At 43.2% G+C, this 27,395-nt stretch overlaps 2 protein-coding genes across 6 annotated transcripts in view; one reads left to right on the top strand and one right to left on the bottom strand.

Annotated features, from left to right (window-relative positions):
- ccdc96 (coiled-coil domain containing 96) overlaps nt 1-19,428 on the top strand; it is a 20,209-nt gene extending 781 nt beyond the window's left edge. Inside the window, exons 1-12 of one of the 5 annotated variants that reach the window (XM_048617302.1) lie at nt 281-450; nt 1,061-1,097; nt 2,117-2,239; nt 2,640-2,777; nt 3,720-3,751; nt 8,495-8,681; nt 9,746-9,834; nt 10,231-10,384; nt 11,814-12,007; nt 14,562-14,774; nt 16,930-17,067; nt 19,106-19,428. In XM_048617302.1, the coding sequence (XP_048473259.1) occupies nt 2,209-2,239; nt 2,640-2,777; nt 3,720-3,751; nt 8,495-8,681; nt 9,746-9,834; nt 10,231-10,384; nt 11,814-12,007; nt 14,562-14,774; nt 16,930-17,067; nt 19,106-19,360 (1,431 nt within the window). In that variant the 5' untranslated portion in view covers nt 281-450; nt 1,061-1,097; nt 2,117-2,208 and the 3' untranslated portion in view covers nt 19,361-19,428. Of the gene's footprint in view, nt 1-280; nt 451-1,060; nt 1,098-2,116; nt 2,240-2,639; nt 2,778-3,719; nt 3,752-8,494; nt 8,682-9,745; nt 9,835-10,230; nt 10,385-11,813; nt 12,008-14,561; nt 14,775-16,929; nt 17,068-19,105 lie in introns of those variants that run through there. The other 4 variants (XM_048617303.1, XM_048617301.1, XM_048617304.1 and 1 more) reach the window with 4 other exon arrangements.
- LOC109937878 (retinal cone rhodopsin-sensitive cGMP 3',5'-cyclic phosphodiesterase subunit gamma) lies at nt 19,397-26,665 on the bottom strand. Its single transcript, XM_020536371.2, has 4 exons — nt 26,599-26,665; nt 22,086-22,256; nt 20,386-20,426; nt 19,397-20,157 (listed from the first exon to the last, which is right to left on the bottom strand). The coding sequence occupies exons 2-4, from the start codon at nt 22,205-22,207 to the stop codon at nt 20,081-20,083; spliced, it is 240 nt and encodes a 79-aa protein (XP_020391960.2). The 5' UTR covers nt 22,208-22,256; nt 26,599-26,665; the 3' UTR covers nt 19,397-20,080.
- Between the last annotated feature and the right edge of the window lie 730 nt (nt 26,666-27,395).

Here is a 27,395-nt window from a genome sequence, read left to right as displayed (position 1 = left end):
AATCTCCCCGCTCCCCCCCCGGGACTGTCGCCCAGTCACACTCCCATCCCTCATACCCGGGACCCCCACCCCCAGGGAATGTTTCCCTCAATTCCTCCCCGCCCACACCGCCCGATGCCCCCACCCGTACACCCGCAGCACCTGTCCCTAATGCCCATTGATTGGGATCAGCCGCTGCCATCCGCCCTCTCCCCCACCCCATTTGGGGTGACACTGACTCCAAGGGACCCAGGGACGGCATTAGGAATGTGGGCATCCACCCTGAGCTCCCAGACCCGGGGGCAGAGGGGGCATCTTTCTTAGCTCCCAGGTCCCAACCTGAGCTCAAGTGCGGTCCTGGGGAAGTTCGGTCTGACAAGGCAGCACCTTCTGACACCACCCGGTCTGTCTGCATTTTATTTTGAGTGCACGTTCACCGGGCAGTTTTAGCATGTTTTTAAGATTAGGAAGGTAAGATCTGGTGCTGATGCAAAATGAAATATTATTACTTTGCACAGGATGAATAGTTTAGTATTAAGGCAGACGCAGATAGAAACAAAAACAGAAGTCGCTGGAAAAGCTCAGCAAGTCTGACAGCATCTGTGCAGAGAAATCAGGTGACCCTTCCTCAGACCTGAGGCAGATAGTTTCTGATTAAACAAGGGGAAAAAGATTTTGAGTGGGAAAGTGGAGTTGAGATGACAGTCAGACCTCACTGTGAGGCGGAGCAGGATCGAGGGGCCGAGCGTTCATATCCGTTTGTGACAGTATTGCAGAAGACAGAAGATACAAACTTACATTTCAATGGCGCCAGGTCCCAACTCTAAGGCCTTCGCATGTAAATAACTTTGGCTTTTACAGTGGATTCGCCAAGTTTTACCGGCTTATACTCAATGGGCTGAGCAAGATGTGCAGTTGCTTCTGTTTACAAGCGAAACAAAACGAAGTTTAAAGATGGATGGAAAATCATGAAGTTACATTGGTGACCACCTAACTCAGCCCTGCGGTGATATTACCAGCAGTGTTACCGTCTCCAGCCGTTCCGATACAACTTATTAACGCTTTCATTTCCTCCCAATAGCAACAGCCAAGTGCACAGCAACCTCACATAAAGCAAGGTGAGTTCAACACCGCCTTGGTTCGCATTCTTACTGATTGAAAACGATACTTTTAGTAATAAAAGTGTGATTTGCAGCAACTGCCACAGTGTAGCTCAGTCTTATTCCAAATGAAAAACAAGTTGCTGTCATTTTCTTGGGGTTCCTGCTGATCGTTAACTTCAGCGGGAGATCGGATTAACGTTGTAAACAGTGGAGCAGTGTGGGCGCATGGTGCAGCTTTTCATTGCCGTTGCTTGTGCCCTTTTTACTGAATGCTGTCTATTTATTGTCGACGATATTGCTGCAACAAGCTAGCAGCTTTCTAAAAGATGCAAAGTTTAAAAAAAAAACCTCCACTGGCTTTAAGAGGAGGTTGACGTTGTCCATTTGTGGCCGTGCTGTCCAGACTTTCTCAAGGGGCAAACTTTCTGTGTGTCTATGTGTGTGCACTCTGTGTGTGTGTGTCTGTGTGTGTAGGAGCAGTCAGGGAGAAGGGAACAGTCCCTGTTCCGAGTCCCCGTCAGCACAGCGCTGCCCAGGGAAGGTATGTGTCCAGGCTTTGAGCACACCGTGCCGTTTTCGACCACGTAACACAGCTCCGATTGTTACGGGAAACCAGGTAGCGACGGCACCAAGGGAGCCCCTGCTCTTTCCATTGCTGTTCGGTCCTTTACATTGAACAGGCAGAGAGGAACTCCGCTTACTGTATTCCGACAGACAGCATTCAAGGCTCGATTTAGAGACGACTAGCTGCTCTGCACGGTGCCTGCTCCTCCTAGTACCCAGCTGCATCCACAACAGCAGAGGTTTGGGGCTGTCTCCGCTTCTCAGTCCATGGACCTGCAGGTATCCACACGTTCCAAAAACAGTGATTTACTGGCTGTGAAATGTTGTGAGAGGTGTGCTAGACACGGTGCGATTGTGTTCTGTGTTGTGTGCAGTGCATTAAAAGGCATCTCCGGATGAATAGCCCCCTGAAGGGGTTGCTTCATACTTCAGTGGGAAAGGATGCAAACTGCAATATTTCTTTCTTCTAGTCCCAGCCGCCCTTATTGAAGAGGAAGATGAGGAGGGGGCTGCAGGAGACCCGCCAGTCCATACACCTACCACAGGCCCCACTCTGAGGCAAATGGAGATTGAAACAGCAACACAGGAACCAGGTGAAAAGGGCACAGGGGCTTGCATGTGAATATTAGCTGTATGTTCACAGTGGCAAAGACTCAGCCGAAAGCACCACTGTTCCCTCAGCTCAAATAAGGAAAACAGCAGCTTTAAATCTGTTGTCACTCACTCATTTTGGAAACTTGCTTGCATTCTTTTGACTTAGTTTTGTTACTTTGTGCGCATTGACCAGGCTGGAGTGGAGCGAGTGCCAGGGAGAATGGGCCTGCCAGATTGTGGAGAGGGAGGCAGGTCCTGGCAGAAGTCGTGGAGCAATCCTTGCCTGCATCGGATATTCTGGGCAGTAACAGTGCCCTCAGCCAGTGCCCTACTCCCTCGCCTTGGCGCCCCTATTCTGCTGGAAGCACATAATTGTTTTATTTCTCTACACCATTGCAGGGATCAATCCTGGCACTCCTGCAGGAGAGAGCAAAGATTCTGAAGCTGTGCAAGAGGAGGACACGGTCAGTGATGTGAAAGAAATAAACTTACCTCCTCCCAGTGATAGAGCAAGTCCAGAAATTCAGGAACGGAAAGGTGATGACATACCTGAAGGAATATTAAAGAGAAAAAGTGAACCAAGTAGCAATGTAGATATGTTTGTCTGAATAAAGACAATAGAGAGCATTCAGAACTCCATCAGAGAGCAAGGCAATGGCCGAGTGTTTGCTTCCAGTTGGTGACTTCCTCCCCTCCTAGTTTAGCTGTCGAATATATTGACAGAATTCCCCTTTTCCACTTTGGATGCTATTGGTCTTCTCCTGTAAATCAGAGCGATTCCTGAGTTATAATAATGACTAAAGTGAAGGAATCGTCATGAAGATGTGCGCAGGATAGGAGGAAGAAAAGGGGCAGAGAGAGTAAAAATAATAGATACAGCACCTTGCATTCTCTGCTGAAGGGACAGCCGGTCATTTAAATTCAGAATAATGACCTGTTCGGTTTTTTTTTAAATGTTAATGAAACAAAATGAATATGAGTCTCATAATAGTGAAATGTGATCACTATAATAACTGTTAAAAAACTATAATAAGCCTGCAATTCCAGAAGCAGCTCCACACTGCCTGTTCTCTGTAATATTTTTAAGCCACCAGGCTGAAGGTAAGGGCTAAAGTCATGATGTAGGATACCAAAAGTTTGAAAAAGACAGCACTGGTAAATCTAGAAAGCTTTGATTAAAATATAGCACGGCTTGAATCTTCTAAACATGTCCATTATGGAGGGAAGGAGAGGCTAAGTGAGCTAAGGAACTCAGTACAGGGTGTAGTATTGAGATGCAGGGAGAAATGTTAGACTGGGAGGCAGAATGGTGGACCTTGATTTCAGTGTTGGAGACATCACAGAGAGGAGACAGAGAGCATGGTGTCAGGAGAGTAAGGGGAAAAATTGATTCTCCACAATATGATTTAATTATTCATATCTTTCAACTTGATTAATGTATAGATAAAAATATTAATTGTGAGTCTTTTAATTCTGAAGGATTAAAAACTGTTGAGCTGAAAATGACTGCTGTGAGTATTTGCTCTTACTTTTATTAAATATTCAAACAGTGATTAGATATTATATCATCTGTAATCAACTTTATGTTTACAATGAACCTGCCCACGAGGGCCTATCATTCTATAAATGTATTCGAGTGCCGGTAATAGCATTGTTTGCATCTTCCATCTCTTCAGTCAGTTACCACCAGCTCTACCTCCCAAACCTCTGCAAGGTTTGCCCTACTGTTTCTGCATTTTTTTTGCAGACACATAGTCTGATATCCACTCATAGATGAGCTAAAATTCTCTCCAGTTAAAAATGAGGTCCCTTCAGCACCTGCCAGTAATTCTGTTCCCCCTTTCTGGCTACTGCATTTATCAGAACCAGAACACTTGCAACCTCAGGGACTCATCTGTCCCTGATTGAACTGCTAAGCTATTTTTGATTTCTACCTGAAGAACCTCTTAATTCCACCTCCATAATATCACCTGCCTCAACCTGTCTTCTCTGAGATCCTTAACCATTTCTTCTGCTAATAGTAAAAATAGAAGAAGTAGGAAATTCTGGAGATCAGGCAGCATCTGTGGAGAGAGAATCAGAGCTAATGTTTCAGGTCATTGAACTTTCACCAGAACTGCTTTCACACAGCTTTAGTGAGTAAAATCTCAACCTGTTTAGCCTTTGCTGATAAGACAATCCCTCCGTACAAGGAATCGTACTAGTGAGCTGCTCTGAACTACCTCCACTGAAGTAATATCTTCCCTTAAATAAGGGGACCAAAACTGCTCACAGTACTCCATATGTGGTCTTACCAGCACCTTGTTCAGTTGCAGTAAGAATTTCCTGTTCTTACTTGAAATAAGGACCAACTGTGTAGAGTTTACACATTCTCCCCACATCTGCATGGGTTTCCTCCGACAGTCCAAAAACGTACAGGTTAGGTGGATTAGCCATTCTAAATTACCTGTAGTGTCCAGGGGTTTGCAGGGTAGGTGGATTAGCCATGGGACATGCAGGGTTACAGGGATAGAGTTTGGGGTGTGGAGCTGGGTGGGATGCTGTTCAGAGGATCGGTGTGGACTTGATGGCCGAACGGCCTGCTTCCACTCTGTAGGAATTCTATGATTCCATTAACTCTCCTGATTACCTGCCACACCTGTTTGCTCACTTTGTGTTTCATTCACAGTATTCCAAAGTCCCTTTATATTGTAGCTTCCTGCAGTTTCTCTCCATTTAAATAATACTCTCCCTTCCAAAAGGAACATGTTCACATTTCTCCACATTATACTATATTTGCCAACTTTTTGCCCACTTACTCAACCTATCAAAATTTCACTGTAAACTGTTTATACCGCACTCACAACCTCCCTTTCCACCTATTTTCATGTCATCTGCAAATATGGCTACAGTGCATTAACTTTCTTCCTCCAAGTCATGAATATATGTTGCAAATAGTTGCGGTTCCAGCGCTGATCCTTGTGGAAACCTACTGGTCTTGTGTCGCTAACCTGAAAAAAAACCTTTTATCCCCACTCGCTGTTTCTTGCCAATGAACCAATTCTCTAACCATGCCAATATAATACCTCCAACACCGTAGGGTCTCATGACTTAACCTTTTGTGAGGTACCTTGTCGAATGCCTTCTGGAATTCCAAATGCATCATCTACTGTTCCCCTCTATCCATTCTGGTTGAGACTTTGTCAGACACAATACTTCCCTTTCATGAAGCCATGCTGGCTCTACTTAATTAGATTATGATTTTTCAAATGTTCTGCTATTACTCTTTAATAATTGATTCCAATACTTTTCCAACAATCTCTTTCACCCATCTCCTCTGATCACTGGCCCTGCAAGGCCTCCATATTTTAAATTCATGACCTCACCCTCCGTATCTCTGTAATCTTCCCCGAGTCTACAACTTCTGAGATTGCTAACAGGGCCCCACTTAATTTGATTGGCAAGTGGTGGACATGAATTCATCATTCTAGGCTTTAAGTTCTGCAATTGCTGCTCTAAGCTTCTCTGTCTCCCCCTTGCTCATATCCTTTGAAATGCATGATAAAGTTTATTGCTTTGCACAGTCATTGAGACTCAGTACATCATTGATTGGCATCACATCCATAAGCATCTACTCCCTCCACCACCAACATTCAGTAGCAGTGGTGCATACTACTACAACAGGCACTGCAGAAATTCACCAAAGATCCTTAGACAGCATGTTCCAAACCTACAACCACTACCATCTAGAAGGTTAAGGGCAGCAGATACGTGGGAACACCCCCCACATGCAGGTTCCTCTCCAAGCCCCTCACTATCAACACACAGCACTTGGACTGCAGCAGTTCAAGAAGGCAGTTCACCACCACCTTCTGGAACTCGGGTTGGTCAATAAATGCTGGCACAGCCAGTGAGGCCCACGGTCACACAAGTGATAATAAACCATTACTGTCTCCTTGTTGCGTTCAGCATTAAACGTATTTCAGTTGCATAAGATTCCACAATTTAAATTGGTTCTTTAAGAGATCCTGCTCCAAAAGTCGATTTGTCTGAAATCTAGTGGCTTTGAACATAGTTGTGTAGTTAAAGCTAATATTGGTTTGGGTTATCAACACATAGGCAGTGGCCATTGGTTTGCTAATAATTAACTTTACTATTGAAAGTCTGCCTGTCAGGCCCAAAACCACTGGTAGAAATGCGTCTAGTCCCTTAGGTTTAATAACTGTGCATTTGTGTCGAAATAAACCCCAATGTTTAATGCCAGGAAATGCTGTCTGAACAAATTAGACAATAGTTCAATCAGTATGTAAACTCCAAAAGTCAGTCTTCAAATGTAGTTGCAGTGTATGTGCCAAGTGAAAACACTATGTTATGTTACTAAAAGATGTGTGTCAATTTTTATATAAAATGCCTTAAGATTGGTCCAAAGATAGTAGGAACTGCAGATGCTGGAGAATCTGAGATAACAAGGTGTAGAGCAAGATGAACACAGCAGGCCAAGCAGTATCAGAGGAGCAGGAAAGCTGACGTTTCAGGCCGAGACCCTTCTTCAGAAATGGGGGAGGGGAAGGGGTTTCTGAAATAAATAGGGAGAGAGGGGGAGGCGGATAGAAGATGGATAAAGGAGAAGATAGGTGGAGAGGAGACAGTCAGGTCAAAGAGGCGGGGGTGGAGCCAGTGCTCCCACGAGGAGCTCGAACAGTTCATCCACTTCACCAACACCTTCTATCCCAACCTCAAGTTCACCTGGACCATCTCTGATTCCTCTCTCTCCTTCCTGGACCTCTGTTTCCATCTCTGGCAACCACCTGGAAACCGATATCCATTTCAAGCCCACCGACTCCCACAGCTACCTAGAATACACCTCCTCCCACCCACCTTCCTGCAAAAATGCCATCCCCTGTTCCCAATTCCTTTGCCTCTGCCGCATCTGCTCCCAGGATGAGGCATTCCATCCCGAACATCTCAGATGTCCTCGTTTTTCAAGGACTGCAACTTCCCCGCCCTCAGTGGTCGAGAACGCCCTCGACCGTGTCTCCCGCATTTCCCGCAACTCATCCCTCACACCCCCTCCCCGCAATGACAACCAAAACAGAACCCCCTCGTCCTCACGTACCAACCCACCAACCTTCGGATCCAATGCGTCATCCTCCGACACTTCCGCCATCTGCAATCTGACCCCACCACCAAAGACAGTTTTCCCTCCCCACCTTTATCTCCTTTCCGGAGAGATCACTCCATGACTCCCTTGTCCGCTCCACACTCCCCTCCAGCCCCACCACACCCGGCACTTTTCCCTGCAACAGCAGGAAGTGCTACACCTGCCCCTACACCTCCCCCCTCACCCCCATCCCAGGCCCCGATCTTCCACATCAAGCAGATGTTCACCTGCACATCTGCTAATGTGGTATACTATATCCGCTGTTCCCGTTGTGGCCTCCTCTACATCAGGGAAACCAAGCGGAGGATTGGACACCGCTTTGCAGAACACGTACGCTCGGTTCGCACTAAACAACTGCACCTCCCAGTTGCGAACCATTTCAACTCCCCCTCCCATTGCTTAGACGACATGTCCATCCTGGGCCTCCTGCAGTGCCACAACGATGCCACCCGAAGGGTTGCAGGAACAGCACCTCATATTTCGCTTGGGAACCCTGCAGCCCAATGATATCAATGTGGACTTCACAAGCTTCAAAATCTCCACTCCCCCAACCGCATCCCAAAACCAGCCCAGTTTGTCCCCGCCTCCCTAACCTGTCCTTCCTCCCACCTATCCTCTCCTCCCACCTCAAGCCCCACCCCCATCTCCTACCTACTAACCTCATCCCGCCCCCTTGACCTGTCTGTCCTTCCTGGACTGACCTATCCCCTCCCTAACTCCCCACCTACACTCACCTTTACTGGCTCCACTCCCGCCTCTTTGACCTGTCTGTCTCCTCTCCACCTATCCTCTCCTCTATCCACCTCCCCCTCTCTCCCTATTTATTTCAGAATCCCCTTCCCCTCCCCCATTTCTGAAGAAGGGTCTAGGCCCGAAACGTCAGCCTTCCTGCTCCTCTGATGCTGCTTGGCCTGCTGTGTCCATCCAGCTCTACACCTTGTTATCTCTTTACTTAAGGTTGGTCATTGGCCGTTATTATACTGGATTGGAGAAGATCTGATATTCACTCCAATCCAAGCACTGCAAAAGCATCTTTCAAATTCAGATTTCAACCCTGCTACCATTTCAGTCAGTCTGGTACTTGTTTCACTCAAATTTTTCTATCATTAACTAGCCTGAAGAAACAAAAGAAATGGAGAAGACCACATCACCTTTGCCCACTAGTATAACTTTTTCAGAAGGGGAAAAGGAAGAACCACTGACTATCATCGGTGAAGATTTAGCGCATGATGATGGTCCTGAAAAAGAGGAATTTTCAAATGGTCCACCAATCATAGAACTTGGGACACCAGAGAGACAAGGTATGATTACATGGCAGTGGGTGTTACATTGGAAATTGCATCAATACAAAGCTATGACATGCATTTGGATCAGATAGTAAGGTTATTATGAAAACCAGAACCACAATGATTAACTGGCATTAGGTTAAGGAAGGAGGGTACAGCTTGCAATGAATCATGAAGGAAAAGGGGACAATGTCTTGGATCTGGATGAAAATGTCGACTTTTGATTTAGAGGCACTGTGATTTTGGGGACAAATAAAGAACAAGCCATTATCCATTTATTGGGAGCTATAACTTGGGAAAAACTGTTGCCACAGTGATTTATTAAAAATCGTATTCTACCTATTAGCAAGTTTGTATGTAGGACAAGCAATGGGAGAATGCTTTCAGCCATTTGGATTTTTACTAATCTCAGAGTGGATCTTCCTAGTCCTTTATCTGGTGTAACATAGTACACATGAATGTCAGGCAGCAAGAAACACAAACTCTTATGGAAGCCTAGCTGAGATATCATCCATCAAAATTAATAGAAAGACATTGGTTGGACTTCTTTACTAGCATTGGTTGCTCCCTGATGAGTTCTTGTGTACAGAGAGATGAAGCTGAATACAGGATCAGGAGAATTCATCATTGCATCTTGCTGAGCTTTGTAAGTTTGTCAGTCATCTCCTCCACACTTGCTGAAGCTCTCTAGAAAAGAGTCTGACTTCACTTTACAAATCAGAACAAATGTTTCTAACGCTATTGCAAGGAACATGCATTAGAATTCAAAATAATTCTGATCAGATGCCATGACAGAAAAAAATATCATTTTAAAGGGTTTACATAGTGTGGAGCTGGAGAAACACAGCAGGCCAGGCAGCATCAGAGGAGCAGGAAAGATGACGTTTCGGGTCGGGACCCTCGGGTCGGGACCCTTCTTCAGAAATCTGAAGGGTCCCTACCGGAAATGTCAGCTTTCCTGCTCCTCTGATGCTGCCTGATCTGCTGTGTTCCTCCAGCTCCACACTGTGTTACCTCTGACTCCAGCATCTGCAGTTCTTACTATCTCATTTTAAAGGGTGTCTTTCATCTTCTGTTAGCGTCACCCATCAACAGAGAGAAGGTTGACATTGAGGTTGAAGATGAACAAGCATCTTTTAATCGAATGGAACTGGAATACAGATATCAAGTAAATCCCTTTGGTTTTGATTTGTTTTTCTCTTATTTTTTACATTATTTCTGGTCTTTTACACTCTCGGATAGCTTGTTAGATTCCCTATGTCATTCTCTCTCTTCATTTTAACCAACGTCTGTTGTAGGGTAGTTGTTGCGTGTGTACAAGATAGCTAGCACAGTGTGTGTCATATCACCATGGGTTTAAGTCCCAGCTCCTTCTTGAAGCAAAGTTAGAGGATCAGCTGGCATATATTTCCAAATGCTCATTACTCTCTTTGCCTAGGAAAATGAAAATGCCTAAAGTTCAGTCTATTCTTACTCTCACCTCAATTACCTATAAATAGTGTCAAATGACAAGACACAAAATGCAAAGCTGATTAAAATCCTTTTTCCTCCTGTTGTTGCTCAGGCGTTATTTGTGGAACGGCAGAGGTTGAGGAACCATAATAACCAAGTACAGAACAAGTTAGCAGATTACTACCGAAAGAAGAAGACAGAGGAATCAAAGGTCGAATTAAAGAAAACCCACTCAGACTATGAACAACGATATGTGAAGTTCATGGGTAAGAGAAAGATTGAGGTGTGAAGAGCATAGGCTGACATCATGTTAATTATAGAAAGGGTTATAAATCCAATATTGACAGAAACAACTAAACTAATGGAGTATTTGTTTCCAAACAATTGATAGCTTAGAGTGCTTCCATTTTAAAAAAAGCCAGTGAGATTGAACTGTGCATGCACAGTTACATTGCTGACATATCTATTAGTGAAATGCAACGTGCAGTTTAAAGACTGCAGTTTTTGACACACTTTTAAAAATTAATGTACTTGTAAATAGAACCAAACCACAAGTTGTCTTTACTACAATTACTCTGAAAATATCATGGATTTTAATGTTAAAGATTCTGTATAAGAATGGTCAGGCTTATTTCAGCACGATTTACAAATAGCTATCTCCCAGAATAGTCTGTGTCATAAAATTAAGGGCAAGGTGCTGAAAATGGGCATATGCAGGACAAAAAGGGCAGCCTCTTAATGGAGTTGGGAAATAAGAGTAAAGTACAGAAGGTCCATAAAACACAGGCAAAAGAATTGGTACAAAATTCCAAACATAGTCAGCACTTCGAAAGCTACTTTCAAGGGCTCATCCCAAATGTATTATCATTTCTTTAGCCCTGGTGACTTTAATTACACTTATTTGTAACACACAAAATGTTGCTGTTTTAAAATTAGGGATCACCTTTTCAGCACAGAGGAGAATTTTTTTCTCTAAGCGTTGTGTGACTTTGGAACCCTTTGTTTTAGATGGCAATGGGAGGCGAGATCCTTGAATATTTTTAAAGTAGAGGTGGGTAGATTCTTGCTAGACTAGGGAATCAGGGCTTATTGGAGTAAATAGGGATGTGGACTTTGAAACACAGATGTGTCAGGCATGAACTTACTGACTGACAGAGCAGGTTGGAGGGTTCACTTCTGATAGTATTGAGAGCACAGTACTACACCTTGTGTTGGCATTGGCCACAGTCACAGCCTTAAGCTAAAAGTTCAAGAACTAACTGATGTGATATGTCTGGGAGCGTCTATGAGTGTTATTTATATGGACTTTTTGAAGGCATTCAATAAGGTTCCTATCAGAGAGGTATACTCAAGTTAAACAGTCCCAACATCGACTACACTTCCTTTAAATTATCCCACTCCACCTAAGTCCACATCTTATTTAGAAAAACCTTTCAGTAGCAGCTGTCTTAACGAAAGACATGTTCAGTCTAGACCATGTTCAGTTGGTTACTTTGGGCATTCTGAAGCATGCCAGGGGTGAGTTTGTTTTGGTACCATAAACCAAAGGGTGCAATAGTGAATGGGCTGCAAGAACAGGTAGACCCAGTGGTGTAAGTTTATAGATCTTTGGAGGTGGCAGAACAAAAAAGCACCATGGAGGTAATGAAGTGCCAGAATGAATGACACTAATTGATATTTGCCTTTTGGGCACAGACTCTCTGGCTAAATTGCAGGCCAAGTATAGGGAGGAGGTTGAGTCCTACCAGGAACAGATCGCTGATCTCTCTGCTGAATGTGAGGAGAAGCAGCAGCTGACAGAGTATGCGTGGAGAATGTTTATGTCTAGGAAGAGATCTGTGGCAAAGACTATAATAAACAAACGGCCGGGGAGACACGCAGCATTGCTGGTAGGTCAACTATTTCTTCTAGTGTAAAACAAAGAACTGTGGGTGCTGGAGATCTGAAACAAAGATAGAAATTGCTGGAGAATCTCAGTTGGTTTGGCAGCATCTGTAGAGAGAGAAAGCAGAGTCAATATTTTGAGTCCTGCTGAGTTCCTCCAGCAATTTATTTCAGTGGTTTGCAGGTGTGATCTTGCTTTCTAGATAGAAGTCAGACAAATTCTCAGCTATTTGCGAATATCAGCTTGTGCATTTTTCCCTTCCTCTTCCCACCATTCCTTAACTAGACAACTTCTTAAAGACGAGCTAAGATGTTTTTCTACATTTCATTTAGAGTATTGCATTCAATTCTGGTTGCCACATTACAGGGAGGATGTGGAGGGTTTGGAGAAGGTGCAGAAAAGGTTTACCAGGATGCTGCCTGGATTAGAGGATATGAACTATAAGGAGAGGCTAGAAAAACTTGGGTTGTTTTCTCTGGAGCAGCAGAGGCTGAGGGAGACTTAATAGAAGTCTGTAAAATTATGAGATGCATAGATAGCATTGACAGTCAGAATCTTTCTCCCAGAGTTGCAATGTCCAATACTCAGAGGCATGCATTTAAGGTGAGAGGGGGAAAGTTCAAAGGAGATGTGAGGGGAAAGTTTTTTTACACCGAGAGTGATAGGAGTCTCAAACGCACTGCCAGTACTGGTGGAGGCAGATACGATAAGGACATTTAAGGGGCTTCTAGATAAACACAAGAATATGCAAGGAAGGGAGGGATATGGGCCAAGGGCAGGCAGAAGGGATTAGTTTAATTTTGTGTCATGTTTGCCATTTTGGGCTGAAGGTCCCGTTCTTGTGCTGTACCATTCTATGTTCTGTGTTTGAAAAGCTCCATGTGATAAAAGTTAATGTTTCACTTCCAGTGTGTCTTTTCAAATATGGAAACTCAGGCAAAGGGGAAAGGTGTATGATAAAGGACATCACCAAAGTTGAAATCAGAAACTAAGATACATTAAAAGTGGTATTAGTTTGGTAGAAGGCTTAGGTTTTAAACATTTCAAGGATGAAGGGAGAATTTAATGATTATATGAAGCTCCATTGGCAATTCACAGTTCAGACTGGACCTCACCTGGGCCTTCATTGTGTGGCAGCTTTTTCTATCTGCATTCGTTTAAATGATTATTTAAATAGAAAAATGTATAGAATGACAGGGAAAAGGCAACAGATTGGCACCAAGCCAGTGAGCTGGTGCAGACAGAATGGGCCGAATGGCATCCTGCACTGTAACAATTCTGTGAATTGGGGAAGAAAAAGCCGGTGCATGCCTTCAGAGGAGTGCACTGCTCACATCTGCAGTCCTAACCTGAACCCCACTCAGAAATTCCCTAACAGCCTGCTGCTTATTTTAATCAAGTAGTCACCCTCTCTTTAGGGTTAGTCCTTTGCTTGCCATCAAAGTTGCCTAGTCTTGCAGCCAAGACATAATGAATGATTGTATGTGAAATACCAGAGTGTTCCCTACTGACTCTATGTGCATTTGTGAAAAGCTATAAAAGCTGTGGCCTCATTTGGTTTTTCTGGTCATTCTATTATACGCATGAGCATACCCAGTGAGCTGGTATACTCCATTCTCACCCAATCAAATTTGAATGCAGTGAAAAGTAAGAGAGTGTAGTTGGTACTTAGTAGGAATAAGACTATAGCAGTGCAGGGAAGTTAGAAAAAGACAGGAACTGTTGAAGAGAGGTTAGAAAACAAGGCTTTCTTTGAATTTTATCAGTGTTAGTAGAGATGGTGAAAGATGCTCCCGGTTATGGATCAATGAATTATCATACAATGCCAACAAGAAAGCTGTTTTCAAGGGGAGCAGAATTCACACAGTGACAAGGGAACCTGCGTTCCCTTACCTGAAGCCTACATGGATGTGAGTGCCTGTGAGGGGCAGCAGGTAATGGAATCTCCCTTACTTGGTCTTCCACTGAATAAGCCTATTTGAGAGTTGACTGTTCTTGAGGGACGAATTCAACTCAATCACTTTCCTTTGGGGAAACTCCCAAGGGTATTCACTGGCAATTTTACAATCTAGAGGGAGTTGCAGAATAATTTCTGAAGAAGGGTCTAGACCCGAAACGTCAGCTTTCCTGCTCCTCTGATGCTGCTTGGCCTGCTGTGTTCATCCAGCTCTACACCTTGTTATCTGCAGAATAATTAGATGCTTTTCCAATTACCTTCCCATATAACCAAGAAGATAAAAAAAATGAGCCCTAGGCTCTTTGACACATTCTCAAGCTGTTCCTGAAACGGAAACTGTGCAAAATTTTAAATTTTAGTCATTAGATCTTCAGGATCTCTTTGCCAGGATTCTTATTTTTGCTTGTCAATATTATGCTTATCAGATAAGAAATATTAGTGCAGAGAATGAAGCAGATTCTATTATAGAGCCCATTGCCTGTATCAATCACTCTGGGCACAGACAATGCATGACTAAAAGCAAAGTTTCCATCCTACTCCCAACAGTATTCATTCATTGTAAACTCATATAAAAAGTAATTAACACCACTTGTGTCTGTAGGAGTTGGAACGCATTCAAAATACTGAGGAACAGAAAGAGAAAGAGATGAGGCAAATTCGATTTCAAACTATCAAGATGAAGAATAAACTGAAGTATTATGAGTACCAGCTGAAAGCGAAGGAGGAGCTGGCAGGTGGATTAAACCTGATTGACTATGAGCAGCTGAAAATCGAGAACCAGTCTTACGGTGAGAAAATTGAGGAGCGCAATGAGGTAAGCAGGAAGAGAGCAGTCATTGTCTGCCTCCAGCTGGATGGACCATTTAAATTGCTATTGCAAAACGCTTGGATCAATAAACTCCTTAATGAATAAAAACCAAGTTCCTGCCCATTGCAACACTAGGCCATCTGGGCGTCAAAGGTAGTTTCCTAATTGAAGTGTCAGTTGATCTCAGCCTGACCTTTGGTTTGAGGAGGAGAAGCAAAATCTGCCTGAATTTCCACTGTCCATGAGCTGTCTTTGTCAACATCAGATGGGGGTCAGGATTGGGTTCAGTTGTGACTTTGTTTTCCACCTGCAAACCATCTACTCACACTCACTATTCAAGCTCACCTTTGAAACATGGCCAGGTGAACAGAAGCAGGTGCCAGACAACAAGGGTTAACAAACTTAGGGAGAGAGGAAACAGAGCATAAAGGAACATTTAATGTTGTAAAGGAATGTAAATGTACAGATTGATATAAACGGGCTGGTCAGATGGACTGAACAGTGGCAAATGGAATTTAATCCTGAGGTGATACATTTGGAAGGACTAACAAGACAAGTGAGTCCACATTGAGTGACAGGACCCTTGGAAGTCCAGAGAATCATAGGGACCTTGGTGTGTATGTCCATAGATCCTTGAAGGCAGAGGACAGGTATACAAGATGGTTAAAGGGCCTATGGGATCCTTGCCTTTATTGGTCAAGGCATAGAATACAAGAGGACTGGTGTTATGATGGAGTTGTATAAGACATTAGTTCGGCCACAGCTGGAACAGAATGTATCGTCTGGTTTCCACACTTATAGGAGTGATATGATTGCACTAGACAGGTTGTAGAAGATAGTCACCAGGATATGCTGGGATGGATCATTTCAGCGATGAAGAGAGTCTGGACAGGCTGGGGTTGTTTTCCTTACAGCAGGGGAGGCTGAGGAGAAATATGATGGATATATACAAAGTTCTAAATAGCATAGTCAGGGTACATAGGGAGGACCATTTCCCTTGGGTAGAGGGTATAATTCCCAAAGGGCACAGTTTAAGGTATGGATCAGGAGGTTTAGCGGGAATGTGGGGAAAGTTTTCACTGGAATTCACTGTCTGAAAGGCTGATAGAGGCAGGAACCCTCATAACATTTAAGACGTATTTAGATGAGCACTTGAAATGCCATTGCAGACAGGGCTATGGACCGAGTGCTGGAAAATGTGATTAGAATAGATGGATGTTTAATGGCCAGTATGGACATCACGGACCGAAGGGGCTGTTTCTGTGCTGTAAAAAAACAACTCTGACTCTTAAGTATTGGATTAAGAGTGAAACTCCACTGGTTTTGGCTCTGTTCCTTTTTTTGTGTTCTTAAAAGTTCTAATGCTAAGGCTCATTTCCAGAGCGACAGTATTCCAGCCTGGAAAACAGGAGGGAAAGTAAAAGGTATTTTTTCAACAGCATGTTTTTTTGGTAACAGATGCCAGACTTGCATTATGTAAAATAAAGTTTCAGCAGTACTGTCTAGATAAAGATGGCTCCTATCATTAAAAAGAGAGATGCAGCAACGAAGGTGCTGCATTTCCTCCAGGAGTGAAACCTAATTTGTCAGGAGGACAGGAATTTGGGCAGGATGAGGTCTGCACCGGCCCATCAAGAGCTAGTGGACTTGAGACCTGGGATGTAGGGAACTTGTGTCCATTATGTACGAACCCTGACTTGGACACCCTGACTTTATATACCACAAATAAACCAAATTAGAGTAATCTTTAGATTGTATTTAACTTCAAATGCTGCCTATAATCCTGGAACAGTGCAGTACACTCTGTGTGTAAAGATTAAATGGAAAACAAAATACACACCTTGATGCAAGGATTCCACTATGACTGGCACAGGACAATATAATCTGTGTCAGAGGAGCAGATTAGGCCAACATTGTTGTTGCTGATGCTATCCATGATTTGCTCCTGGTAGAAGTATGTTCTGTCACTAACTCTAACCCATTGCCAGCTGGTACCTTCTCCAACATAAGAGGGAAGGGGAAAGTTGGAAAACTAAATGAAGTATGGAAACATTTGGATGTAAGCTGGAGTTCAAATCTGGAAGTGTCACATCGTGAGACAACTGTTTTATGTTTTACTTTGCTTTTAAATGGACTTTCAGAGCAATGTATTCATTTACAGGAAGTCACAAAGATGCGGAAGAAGATTGCAGTTACCATTGGTGTGATGACCCACATCAAGGAGAAGCTGGAGTATGTGGAGGCTGAGAATATAGAGAAGAAAACCCAGCTCATGGACCTTGAGGCCATCGTGGCCCAGGTATCAGGATGGGGGTGGACGGGGGCCACTGGGGAGGTGTTGAGTGTAGGTACTTCAGGGTGGGGGTTGTGGGTAAGTGAGGTACTGTGGGTGTGGGGGCACAGTGGGGGCATTGGGGCACAGTGAAAAGTGGTACTGGGGTGGGGGAACCAGTGGCAAGGAATGGGCAGGCCAAGAGTGTTCAGTGGCCTACTCCTGCTCCTGAGTTCTATGTTCCAATATGGAATGAGCATTGTCGGTGATAGAACATCGTGAAAACATGAGTTTGTCTTGCAGTACATATGGGGATTGTTTTTGTTGTAAATTGGAAGTAAGGTGGACAATGGGATCAGGCACCACTGAGCATTGACTACTGTTCTTCTAGACAGAAGCTTGTATCTGAGCCCTTTGATACAAGGAGACGCCATTAAAATGTATATCTCATGTCAGAGCATGAACTGAACTGAATCAGCTGCCCAGAGCAGAATGGAAAAAATACATTTGGCATCCAAAATGTTTACCCAATGGGTACAACCTGGCTCCAAAGCACCATTAGCAGAGACACACACTGAAAGATTGAGAATTACAGCTTTGCTTTTTTACCTGTCTGAACAGTTCGCTCCAGAGGAAGAATATTGGAAATAAAAACAGAAAACGCTGGAAATACACAGCAGGTCTGGCAGCATCTGAGAGGAGAGGGAAATAGAGTAACATTTCAAATCAATGAGCTTTCACCAGAATTGGGAATTTGATGAAGAGCCATTGACCTGACACATTTAACTCAAGTTTCTCTTCAACAATGCTGCCTGACCTACTGAACATGTCCAGCATTTTCAGTGTTTATTGTGGATTTCCAGCATCTGCAGTATTTTGCTTCTGTTTTAGAGGGAAGCTAGGAATAGACTACTTCCATGTCAGCATCAAGCACTCCCTGGATAGGTACAGCTGGTGTGATGGAAAGTCAAATTCCCTCATTCTGCTCCAACAATATTCCTCTGGTTCAACCTCAGTACAGGCTGACATGTTATTCCACTTGTAGGAAATTTCCCAGAGAATGTGGCACTCATTACCACAGGTTGGGGTTGATGTGAATAGCAGAAGTATATTTAAGTTTCATAAACACGAGGGATAAATACAGAATGGGACAAATAGAAGGAAATGCTGAAAGATGGTGTGAAGTACATGAAGGAATCTCATGTGATCATAGACTGATTGGGCCACATGCCCTTCCTGTTTGTAAACTTTGCATAATTATCTCTGCCACTGAATGTGAGTGGAGCCAACGTTCTTACCCCTATTTATTAGTCTGTTTGTCTGCAAAGAATATAGCTCAAAAATTATTGGGTGGATTTCAGTGAAATTTAATACACAGATTAGGATATATGGGCCAAGGAAGAGCTTATTACTGTTTGCAAAGATGCAGAGCTGGAATTCACTAAAAAACCACATTGAGTTGAAAGATTGCAAATTGAGGCTTTTTAAAAGAAGATTAAAGATGTCTTGGTGGAACTTGTCAAGGTCATCAAAATATGAACAGAGTTTTCAGAGCACATGGCTGGATTTAGATTGACCTGAAACCTCCCCAGTGAGATAAATGCTCTTAGTAAAATTATTTCTTGTTTCAGCTTTGAGGTTTCAGAGGATCAACCAGTGAAGGAAAGTCTCAAGGAACAGCTGCCCAATTGTCACTTGTTGTAAATGTGATTGCTTTTCAGGAAGTTTTAATAATCCTTTTATCTTGAATATGTTAATATCTGTGATAAAATCAAAGTCAATGCTAGTCCAGTCATATTTCAGCTTGAATGAAAAGGAAAAGGTCTGCATTTCTATAGCATCTTCCATGAGTACTGGATATCCAAGAGTTCTTTGCAGCTAATACAGAACTCTTGAAGTGTAATTGTTTGAAACATAGGAAACACTGCTTCAGTATGAACCGGTTTGGGCAAAGATCAGACCTAGTAATTTTGGGTAGTTTTTTTTCAATATTACCTTTGATTTTTGATTTTGTGGCGTGGCCTCGCCTGCTGTGACTCTATGGCTCTATTTGTGTTTATTACAGAAACGGGAAATCCTGACAAAAACCAAACAAGCACGGGACAGAGTCCGGGCAGCCAATTTCAAACTGAAGGAGAAGTGTGGCCTCCTGTGCAACAAAGTGCTGCTTCGTGACTATGAGGATAATGTAGACACCAGTGATAGACTGCAGCAAAAGCTGGAGGTACTGAAACGGCAGCACGCTGATCTGACACTCGACTCCTATGGTATCAAGAAGAAAATTGAGTGGGTGAAGATGGGACAGTTACAGACTCAGTAACAGCCCCTTCAGGGAAGCTTTTCCATTTTATTCTGTTATTATAAATATTAAATCAGCCGGCAATCACACATTTGTTTTTCCTTTTGTTGCAGCAAGAAACAGACAATGGGGCAGCTTGTATTGATGTGGTAAGCCATGAGATGAGCACAGCTACAAGTGATCAAACTCTCACCATGCTCTGATTTGTAGACAGGGAAACAAATAACACAAATAACATCCAATCTACAGTTTTCTAATCTTATTATCTGGCTCAAACCCAGCATGAAATGTAAAGCTCATTCTTAAACTTCAGTAGATGTGAATGTGATTTCTTAACAGAGTGCTCATTCCTATTTAAGTATAGTTACTGAATCAACTCATTGACAAATTATAATCTACCTTTCCCATCTTACAGAAGAGAATCTAAATTAACAGTTTTACAGATTAAATACAGATGATGATGCAAAGATTAACTTTTTACATTAGCTATAAGTAGCAGTTAACCACACAACTAAATGTCACATAAGCAACATGAACATATTTAAACTAAAAGCACTCTTCACAAAAGTTGTCTAAAAACTGACAGTGACATTTAATATTCTGGCTGATGGATTTGAACAGGAATGTGAATTACTGTACACAGTAGCTCTAATAGTAATCCAGCTTCATCTGCTTCACTGTAGTTGCTGTATCAGCTGAAATGTAGGCCAGTCACTGATGCCTATGTAGCATTTCCCAGTATCAGACGATACCATACTGAGCCAGTTCATGCAGCTCCAAGTGGCTGAATGCCTCCCAAGGACAGATCACCGTGATATCTGTAAAAAATAGAGGGTCTATTAAATGGTCTTTTCTATCAATTTCTCAGTGTTGATTTTTGAAAGCACCAACTCTGAGGCACAGGGCTCCCTAAGTGCCTTGTCTATGTGGTTATTAAACATAGTTGTGTGCAAGTTCAGCACTCACTGCACCTATAGAGTGAGTGTGAGATCAGATTAAAATTCAGTGCTTTTGAGTGAGTGGTTAGGAATGATTTCTTTACATACCTGTGCCAAGACCCTCCATGCCAGGAATATCATCTCCAAATCTGCAGAAGAATGAGAATCAGTGTCTGAAACCCTACTTAGCACAAAGATGTTCAATACAACATCACATTGCAAAAATATATGCATTATTTTCATAAATTATAAAGATTGAGCTCATTCTACAACATATTTGTGTGATGTTCCTTTGTCTGTTGGATGAGTTCCCTCCTCTGGTGAAATAATAGGCAGAATAATGCCATGCAGACACTTTAAATATTAGTCCACTGATATTGCAATCTTTTCCAGATTAATGGCTCTATCAGTGTTTGGTGTTTAAATTAATAGAGTTAGATTTTTCTTTCAATGCTAGAAATTGGAATCCTTCACTGTCCCACTTTATGGGAAAATGTGGAAACAATGCTTCTAACACTAGTCCATTTCCTTGTGGTGGGGTTTTACTGCTGGCATTAACCCAGTTTCCCTTTCCCTTAAAGTAGCTGACAGAAAGGTTCGGTCTGAGCCGGAAATATTGGCAGGACAATGGTCTGATTGCAGTTAAGAAACTACAGTGACACTATGTTACAAACAGTTAATATCACAGTTTATAGCTCTTGCTAGGCAGATGCAACCCTGACCTCTGAATGGAACAGAGGACAAGTGAATTCATTCCCATTTTAGTATTAATGCTAAATTTACAATTAATGGTTAGTAGAATGACAGAAAAATGTTAAAACAGTAATTTTAAGGAAAATATTATTGGTTTTGTATGGGGTTATGAATAAGGATAGTGGGAGAGTTTGAATGGCCGGGTTTCTGTTCCCTATGTCTATGATTTGCACCTTTCTGTTCTACACCAGAGAAGTTGATGAAATAGATGGGCAGTCATTTCCAGACAGCCCACAGCTTCAAAACCTGCTTTAATTGAATTGGAGGCACCAAGTAGAGTGCAGAATATGGGAAAGAAGCAATGTTCACCAATGCCCCTGTATGGAGGAAGCTGTAACCTACTCGCTACTGGTTCACAGGTAGGGACGCTTTCAGTTCCACAGTTAATGGGGTTAAAGAGACTCTGCCCAGGTTAATGATGGCTGTCTCTCAGCCATGGGCAACCCTTGAACAGACTCATTCTATCAGTCTGCTCACAGGGATTGGGCGTGGAAGGCTGCCTCCTGTGTGTGTGTGTGTGTGTGTGAGAGAGAGTGGGAGAGTGTGTATGTGTCTGCGTGAGAGAGAGAGCGTATGTGTATGTGTGTGAGTGTCATAGAATCATAGAATCCCTACAGTGTGGAAACAGGCCCTTCGGCCCAACATGTCCACACCGATACAAAGAGCATCCCACCCAGACCTATCCCCCTAATCTACACATCCCGGAACACTGCGGGCAATTTAGCATGGCCAATCCACATAATCTGCACATCTTTTTGGACTGTGGGAGGAAAGCCACGCAGACACGGGGAGAACATGCAAACTCCACACAGACAGTCGCCCAACAGTGGAATCGAACCCGGGTCCTTGGTGCTGTGAGTGAGCAGTGCTAACCACTGAGCCTGTGTGTGTGTGTGTGAGAGAGAGAGAGAGTGTGTGTGTGAGAGAGAGAGTGTGTGAGTGTGAGTAGAGAGGAGAAGATCCCAGTGTCATCCACATTAAAAACTCCAGCGAAACAGTTCTCAGACCCTTGGAGCCCAGCGCTCAATCTGCGATTTAAAATCTCTCCATTATACCCTTTCACGCCTGCTTTGGGAGGTTTGCTCTTGAACTGTCGAGTTGCTCTTTGTTTGAACTTTGGTGGCCCCTTTCTAGGGGACGTGGCACCTCCAGAAATATTAGTTGGTGAAATATTCATTTCCGTGGACCGGAGTTACTGAGAGAGGAAGTGCTGGTCCCAGAGCTCACTGTAAGACAAAATATCACAGTTACAACCAAAGATTCTGAACACAGCATCCCTGGATAGAAAGGGAGGAATTGTCTGTTATTTATTTGTGGAACATAGGGGCATGTAGCAGCTACTGTCTAATTCCTTCAGTAGTTACAACACCAGACAGTTTATTTACAATTTACAAAACTGTCAAGTCAAGAACAGCTTCCCACAATGCCCATGAAATTTAACAGCACAGCATTGCCAAAGAAGTGCAGTTCGACCTTGTGCAGTCACCTCAGCTGCAGTGGACCCTGACCTTCTGACAAAATAAATCAATGGTGCGGCAACGTCTGGAGAGAGCCTTGACTCCACGGTAGCATTCTCGCGCAGAGTATGGAATCCATTCCCGACATCAGACATTGGGCAGGAGAGGTTTGATTCCTGGACACTGGGCTGATAGCCAGCAATGTCAGGAAGCCCATCTGTCTCTGGCACTATAACACTCCCAGCAAAGTGGTATTTTTCTCCTCACTGTCCTACTTTAATAAAACCCAATGCTGAGAGAATTAAACTGTGAAATGACATTTCCACGTCCCACAGCCCCTCATTATGTTGGAAATGGACAGATTGCTTTGTTTAAGATTCCTCTGACAGATGACATTGAATCCTCTTACAACATAAGCTAAGTACTTGAATTGGGCTTAGCCCAGTTGATCCCAGTGATATCTTGCACTGGTTCTTTCCCATTTTGCTATATTTATCAAGATGGGTCTCTGGACAAATAGCAACATCACAATATTAAAGGGAGTGTGTTCGGGAGAGAAGTTCAGTGGAATATCTCCTCATTTGCCAGCATGGACTGTTGAACCAATTTTTCAAAAGAGCTTCACAGTAAAATGATCAAACAAAAATCACCATGATCCAGAAGATGAGGGTCCTGGGGATAGGGATGGAAAGTTGGCTAGGAAGTTGTGTTATGGGGGGCGGGGGGAGGTGGGGGCAGTTAAAGGACAGAGAGATGGAAAGAAGAAAGGTTTGGGTGGGATTTTAGTGTCAAGATAGCTGGGGTCAGGTCAATAATGGAGTGAGGGGAACAAGTCCATATAAGCTGATTTTAAAAGAAAGACATGATTTTGGAGGATTGTATGCTGGAGATGTTTACACAAATGCAATTTGTGAGCACCTTGGGTGAAGGAGAAAACATGATGGTCAGTAAAAAGTCACCTGTTACATTACACACTTGGGATGTTTGCTGAAGGGAAAGAAGTTAATATCAGGCAGTGAATGTATTTGGCTACTTTGAAAAGATTAATTTCCCTCTTGAGACACTGACTAAGATAGAAACACACAGACAGAAAAACATACACCTACACAGAGACAGAGAAATACACACACACACATACATCATTTCTCTTATTAAAATATTAAACGACTAGATACATAAACTTCTGGCTGGAAAAATATCATAAATCCCTCTCTATAAAACACTGTTTTTTGAGAAGCTCTCAATCTAGTGCATTTATTTACTTTATTGCATGTTCACATGTAGTACGTCTCTGTTTAATCGTTTGCTTATAATGGTGCTTACAGATTATATGGCAGATTCCATCCCTCGTAAACTGCTTGAATATAAACTGACAACTAACTCCAGTTTATGTTGATACTACAAGCTGATTTTCTCAGGGAAGCAATCTCTAAAAATACCAATGAAGGTAGAGCACACAGGAAAATATGAGGCATCCTTCACCCCAAATCCACCTCACACTCAATGACAAAGGACAAGGCTCCACAGAATGTTGGAGAAAAGATTATGATGTTCAAAACATGTTATAATCTGCGTAGATGTTATTTTTCACAGGACCCTCTAGTCTATTTGCATCTTTATCTCATTCAGCACACCCTTTAATGATCATAAGGACATAAGCACTAGGATCAGGAGTTAGCCATTCAGCCCCTCCAGCCTACTCTACCATTTCATATGATCGTGGCTGATCTCATCTTGGCCTCAACTCCACCCTCCATAACTCTTCAACCCATTACTGATTAAAAATCTGTCTATCTCCTTCTTAAATTTACTCAATATACAAGCATCCAATATCCTCTAAAGTTATGAATGCCACACGTTCATAACTCTTAGAGAAATAATTTCTCCTCATCTCTTTTAAATCTGATTTCCCTTATCCTAAAATGATTCCTTTTTTTTATTCATTCATGGATGAGGGTGTTTCTGACTAGGCAGTATTTATTGCCCATCCCTAATTGCCCAGAGGACAGTTAAGCGTCAACCACATTGCTGTTGGTGTGGAATCACATGTAGGTCACACCAGGTAAGGATGGCAGTTTCCTTCCCTAAAGGACACTAGTGAACCAGATGGGTATTTTCCTGAGAATGGGTTTGGTGGTCATCATTAGACTCTTATTTCAAGATTATTATTGAATTCAAATTCCATCATCTGCCGTGGCAGGATTCAAACCCAGGTTCCCAGAACATTATCTGGTTCTCTGGATTAACAGTGTAGTGACCATACCATTAGGCTATCACCTCCCCCTGAGGGGGTGAATTCTATTCTGTATTTTTGTCCATATTCAGTTTTTGTCCATATTTTAATGTTCCTCCTTTAGAAGCAAGTATCTAATTCCATTTTCCTGGCTGATCTCAGCCTGGGGCCATTGAATTTTAAACACAGAAACTATAAACCAAAAAACAGTGCAGAGAGCACACACTAAATTCACATTGACACAGAATTAATCCCATGATCACTTCATCATTCACATAACGCTTATCTGGATATGGTAATGTTACCAGCAATGATAGGAAGTTTAAAAAATGCATTAAAGGGGCTCTGGTAATGCAGTGCTAGTGTACCTACCTTTGAGCCAGGAGGCCTGGGTTCAAGTCTGAGCTGCTCCAGAGGTGTGTAATTACATCTCAGAAAAGGTTGATGACAAAATAAATGTGAAGCATCAAAGGGGTGTGATTACATAAACAATCTGATGTCAGAGGAACCAAGTGGATGTGTTCTGATTCAATGATACATAAAGGTGAATTATTTGGATCTAGTTTCCCAGCCATTCACATTGCTTCAGATTTCAATTTGAATTGAACAGAATCATCAGCCCCCCCCTCCCAGTTTGCTATAAACAGCATCTTATGACTTTTGTTTTCGTAAAATCGGATTTTACTAATCTTCTCAGAGCTTCCCATCCAGTATCTCAGGAGCACATGTTTTTTAATCGACTCAGTTCCTGATGAACCCAATTAGTAGCAGTGAATCTCAAAAGCTCCTGATGGACAGATACACGTGCGCTGGGATTACTGCTACAGGCTGTCACTTGAAAGTCTGTACACAAAAACACAGAACACATTGGAAATGTTCGGGAAATCAGACATCAGGAGGAATTCCCACCTCCTGATGGACACAGGGCTGATCCATGGAGATTTCAGATAAAGAGACTGTGGGAATGGTGGTGTTCCTCCATTAGCCCTGACAACATCAAGTCCACACTGACCCTCTGAAAAGAGTTCCCTATCCAGACTCACCCACACACCCACCACCTCATCCCCATAACCTTGCATGAGTATTTTTTACCATGGCTACCCCATCGAACCCAGACCGTATCTACTCTTGCATCTTCTGGTCTGATTTCAACATTTGAAAGTCTCAAAATCAGTATTTTATGCTTCATTGTTAGTTGTTGATATTATACAATAAGAGTCAAGTGACCAAATTTAAATCATTAAACGTGTGCTTGCAAAGCTGGGCTGATATTCTAGTGATGCATGGCTGAGCTGAAACTGTCCCTGGAGGGTAGTCGGGTCCCAACACTGGAACCTCAGGGAGAACAATCGCAGACATTTGCAATTCCTCTTGAGATCAGCTGCTCAGGTCCCAGAAAACCAACTAAACTGAAGCCACTTAATCGACAGTCATCAAATACAAATAATATCTGTTCATTAGAAAAATCGTCAGCTTGAGCAGTCCCGCACTGTTGGAGGGTCAATGCTGAGGGAGCGCCGCACTGTAGGGGGGTCAGTGTCGAGGGAGCCCCGCACTGTCGAAGGGTCAGTGCCAAGGGAGCGCCGCACTGTAGTGGGGTCAGTGCCGAGGGAGTGCCGCACTGTCGGAGGGTCAGTGTCGAGGGAGCACCGCACTGTCGGAGGGTCAGTGCCGAGGGAGCGCCGCGCTGTCGGAGGGTCAGTGCTGAGGGAGCACCGCGCTGTCGGATGGTCAGTGCTGAGGGAGTGCTACACTTGGATAGACTGCCTCCTGTATCAATGTTCTGTCTATTTGCCAATATTTCAAATGATACCTGAAAGTTCCTATTCAGAACCCATTCTTTTATTGGAAAGTCGATGAAAATATCACTTTACTTACAAGAAGAGGCGGCAGACAGTATTTGGCCTGTGCTCTCAGTCCCTCCCTCGCTGTGCGTCTCTGAATCACTGATTCCCTCTCTTTAAATCCTCTCTCAATCATGCTGTGCTTTCACAATCCCCTTCCAACTCCCTCATTGGCTGCACCGTGAGCTCTCCATCCCACTTTAGGTCAAGCTTCATGAACCTTTCCAAAGAATGTCCACACCCAGCCCCTCTGCTACTGGACCTGAGCAGGATGCTGTTCTTAAACAGGGAGCTGTGTGAACCCTCACTAACAGCCACTCTGTGCAGCTCAGTCCCTGCACACACACCCCACCCCCCACCCAACACCCCGCCCCGAGGGGATGGACATGGTCTTTCTGTAATGTGCTGGTTTTAGAGATCTGCCCCTGCCTTTTAATGTCTGAGTGTATTGAGAGTGAGGTTTGATTCTTGCCCAATGCAGGGGGTTAGATTAGAGTCACTGGGTTTCTGGGACTAGATCTGAACTTTCTGAAAATGGATATGTGTTTGGAACGAAACAGTCAGACCCAGTGCTGGGAAAACACTGCTCCTGTGTCCAAATGTAACTCCGAATGTTTGATTTGAAACCGGAGACTGCAGAATGACTTTACCAGGAAGTGGCCCACACACTGGAGGGTGAATGATTTGTAAGTCTCAGGATCATCAAGTTCAGTTGGCTCAATGTTAAAGTCACAAAGATTAGCAGCGAAGCTTACAGATGTTCTGACTGTGGTGGGTGTGATACCATAGTGACTTGGTGTTGGAATAGTGTAACACATCCCATACTACAGA

The sequence above is a fragment of the Rhincodon typus genome, chromosome 37 (assembly GCF_021869965.1).
Source record: "Rhincodon typus isolate 14 chromosome 37, sRhiTyp1.1, whole genome shotgun sequence".
In the NCBI taxonomy this organism is placed as follows: domain Eukaryota; kingdom Metazoa; phylum Chordata; class Chondrichthyes; order Orectolobiformes; family Rhincodontidae; genus Rhincodon; species Rhincodon typus.
Note: the sequence above shows the minus strand (reverse complement) of the source record. Positions and strands in the feature narration are given on the sequence as shown.